Consider the following 3795-nt stretch of genomic DNA (forward strand, 5'->3'; position numbering starts at 1 on the left):
GAATTAAATACTTACACTAGTACCAGTTAGTTTTGGTGGTGTAATCTAATGAAAATCAGTTTTTCATTTAAAATATATTCCCTACTTGCACCTGTTTTTCTTTATTGATTTCCCAAATGCTGCTTTTTTCATTATGCTAATGCCATATATTATATTATGCGCTTTCATGTATGGATTTATTTTTTATTTTGTACGTATATTCTAAGCTCTTTCATCAAAGAGTTGTAAAAAAGGTCAACTCATTCGTTGTACATGTGGCGAGCTGTTCGGAACCAATTTCAAGCTGATATTGAAGGATTTCTTTGTCCAGTCTTTTCAGAACTTTTCTCCATTTAAAAAAACTCAAATAACCTTGATGAGAATCAGTGGAGCTTAACAACAATGTATACTATAGTACAAATGGTGGCCTACAATGTCATGTTGCAAAGATTCCTGAGCTATTGTGTACAGACAATGTATTAAAAAAACGAATTTCTCTCACATTTAAAACGTTTCATCTTAGGTGCTAACAACGCCATCGATCTTTCCTGTTCCTTTAAAGCTCAAACTCTTATGTTCTGTCTGTCTGTCTTTCTCCCGCAGCCAAACACGATGTGAACGGCAACCAGACTGTTCCACCTTTTCCAGAAGGGACAGAGATGGCCACGTTTGGTGAGTGTCAAAAAGATACCATGGAGGAGGCTGTGGCTCAGTGGTTAGTATGATGGTAGGGGTGTAACGGTACACGTACCCGTACCGAAATTATTCGGTACGGGCCCTTCGGTTCGGTACAGGTGTGTACCGAAGTGTACCGAACGAATATAACGTTAAACGTAAAAAATTGAGAACGTGAATAACTTTTTGGAAGTAATCTCAGGTGCTGCGTCGCAGCATTCAGAGTAATTTGCTCACATTGGGTTCAACGCGTCATAGAGCGAGCAAGTCATTTCATTGGATGAGAGGCATACTATGAGAGCTGGTCAGAGGGATGCGTTCAAATGTAGTCAGTAATTTGAGGAACTGTCAAAAATGTATGGCGAACGCAGATAAAGTTGAGCTCGAAAATCCTCCAGCATCATTGAAGTCTCCGGTTTGGGAACATTTTGGTTTCGCAGTTACGTACAAGGATGACGGACAAAGACAGGTGGACCGAACCAAAGCTGTTTGTCGGCATTGTTCAACTAAAATTGGTTACGCGGCTGGCAAACTTGCACACTCTTTTGAAAAGGCATCACCCGAACGTGAATATCACCGGTACCAAAAGAAAAAAGACTGAAGTGCAAACCCAACTCCCACTAGCATTTAAGCCTCCACCACTCGCAAAGAGTTCAGACCGAGCCAAAGCTATTACAAACGCCAACTATCCTTATGTTGCCATGTTAGCAAAGCGCTACCTGGCTGTATCTGCTACCTCTGTCCCTAGCGAGAGGGTGTTCTCCACAGCAGGAGACATTGTTAGTGCCAGCAGATCTGCCCTTTCGGCAAGCAATGTGGACAAGTTCATTTTTCTTTAAAAAAACATGAAAATACAATGACAAGCAAGTCCTAATGTCAAACTGGCTGCTTAGGTGCTAGTACAGTACAGTTCAAATACAGATTATTTCAGTTCATCGAAATGCTGCACCTTAATGTTCATTTTATTATATTTTGTATTTATTTGAGTGAATACATTATTCACAGTTTAATAATAATAATAAAAATATATATATATATATGTTTTGTTTTGTGAAAAAAAATTCTGCTGTACCGAAAACGTACCGAACCGTGACAAAAAAACCGAGGTACGTACCGAACCGAAATGTTTGTGAACTGTTACACCCCTATATGATGGACTTCGAATCAGGGGGTAGCAGGTTCGAGTCCCACTGCAGTCAGCATGTCGTTGTGTCCCTGAGACACTTCACCCCAAATGGCTCCTGTGGGGATTGTCCACAGTACTTAATGTATGTAAGTTGCTTTGGATAAAAGCGTCTAACAAGTGACATGTAATGTAAAATGTAGTTTACTGTTGATTTTCTCAAGTGGTAACCATTTTATATCAGCTAGTTTTATGCTAGTTAAGCTTATTTACATATATGAAGTCGTGTTTTAAATTAAACATATTAACTTGATCCAAGACTGAATATTTGTTGTCTACTACTGGCCTTTAAAGTTAAATACTTGACCATATCTTCACCTCTTCTCAGAGTCCACAGTAATGGTTCCCCTTTTACATTTTAAAAGCAAGATTTCAACATCATCATAATTGACACATACGAAGAGGTAATCTTCAAAATGTCAAGATGGAAACAAAGACACTTTGCAATGTTGTACTCAAACAATGACTCAATATCTGTAATAAATGCTCATTCATCGATTTACAGTATAGTACCAGTTGCATAGTCGTGGTAAGATCTCACACACAGGACTTTCTCTGCCTGGTTGTCTGTTAAAATTGAAAGGATGTTGAATTCTGTTATTTCTCAAAGTATTGTTTTCTTTTCATAAAGGGATGGGCTGTTTCTGGGGAGTGGAGAGGAAGTTCTGGAAACAGAAGGGGGTTTATTCCACCCAGGTGGGCTACGCAGGAGGGTACACAGCTAACCCCTCCTACAACGAGGTCTGCACAGGTAACTGCTGCACACACACACACACACACACACACACACACACACACACACACACACATATAGTGTACCGGGCAGTGTGTGTTGAGAGTCAAAAGGCTGTGGAAAACAAGACACACTTACACAGAATCATCTCCCTCAGGTCCTATTATAGCAGGGCATGGATAAGGCTACTACTGAAGCCTGCCCACTCTGGGCTGAGTGTGTGTGTGTGTGTGTGTGTGTGTGTGTGTGTGTGTGAGTGTGTGGCCTGGCATTACTATCCTTGTGGGGACCTACATCTGTTTACATAGTCACGTGTGGGGACTCGCCTCCCTTATGGGGACTAAATGGAGGTCCCCATGAGGGGAATCATTAATTTTAGGGTGAAGACTTGGTTAGGGTTAGGCATGTGTTGGTTATGGTTAAGGTTAGGATAAGTCTCCAGGAAATGCATGTAAGTCAATGTAATGTCCCCTGAAGTGATGTATACATGGTGTGTGTGTGTGTGTGTGTGTGTGTGTGTGTGTGTGTGTGTGTGTGTGTGATGCATGTCCAGGCCTCCCAGTGATTCCTCCAGCCAGCCAGTTCAGAGTGAATCCTTCATTAGACCTGAATTGCCACCTGTCTCTTTATTTCTTCCATACTTAGTTTCCTCCTGTTCATGTATTCCATATAAACTCAGTCAGAAGTAAACCATGTTTTTACTGCCTAAAATAAAAGGTTTTAGTTTAATTGTTCGCTATATTGTCCTTCCCTGCAGAGAACTGAAGCCGTTATCTAAGTTCTTTTCATAGTTTTCAAATCTATATCGAACAACATGATTATTACAGAAAATACAGACCAACTTGACCAATCAGAATCGAGTATTCAAAGATGCCCTGTAATAATGTAGGTTACACACTCAACCATCGTATTTCTATATTCCTATAACTCTCTATCTGTATATAATGTTTAGACATTGTTGTACACTAGCCTGCTGATTAAGAGAAGGCCTTTATAAAGGATTATAAAAACAACTACTGGATTTTGAACCTGTGTTTTGTTATCAGCACAGTATCTTGGCAGAGTTTAGGAGATGCACTTGGCTAAATTAAAAGCTCCTCACACTTCAGGAGAGACAGAAAATATTCATTGTTGATTCAATATTTATCACTGTAGGTTTGGAATGTGCTAATTAAATGTGCGTGTTTTTCCTTTTTGCATAAAAGTAATCGACCTGTGTTCATTA

General features: G+C 39.8%; 1 protein-coding gene across 1 annotated transcript in view; it reads left to right on the forward strand.

Moving 5' to 3' along the window:
* The window catches only part of LOC117545670 (mitochondrial peptide methionine sulfoxide reductase-like), a gene marked incomplete at its 3' end in the record, with an annotated part of 18980 nt that extends 16392 nt beyond the window's left edge, over positions 1-2588 (forward strand). The window contains exons 2-3 of the mRNA XM_034215534.1: positions 583-651; positions 2469-2588. Of these exons, the coding sequence (XP_034071425.1) occupies positions 583-651; positions 2469-2588 (189 nt within the window). The remainder of the gene's footprint in view (positions 1-582; positions 652-2468) is intronic.
* Between the last annotated feature and the right edge of the window lie 1207 nt (positions 2589-3795).

The sequence above is a fragment of the Gymnodraco acuticeps genome, unplaced genomic scaffold (genome assembly GCF_902827175.1).
Source record: "Gymnodraco acuticeps unplaced genomic scaffold, fGymAcu1.1, whole genome shotgun sequence".
Classification (NCBI taxonomy): domain Eukaryota; kingdom Metazoa; phylum Chordata; class Actinopteri; order Perciformes; family Bathydraconidae; genus Gymnodraco; species Gymnodraco acuticeps.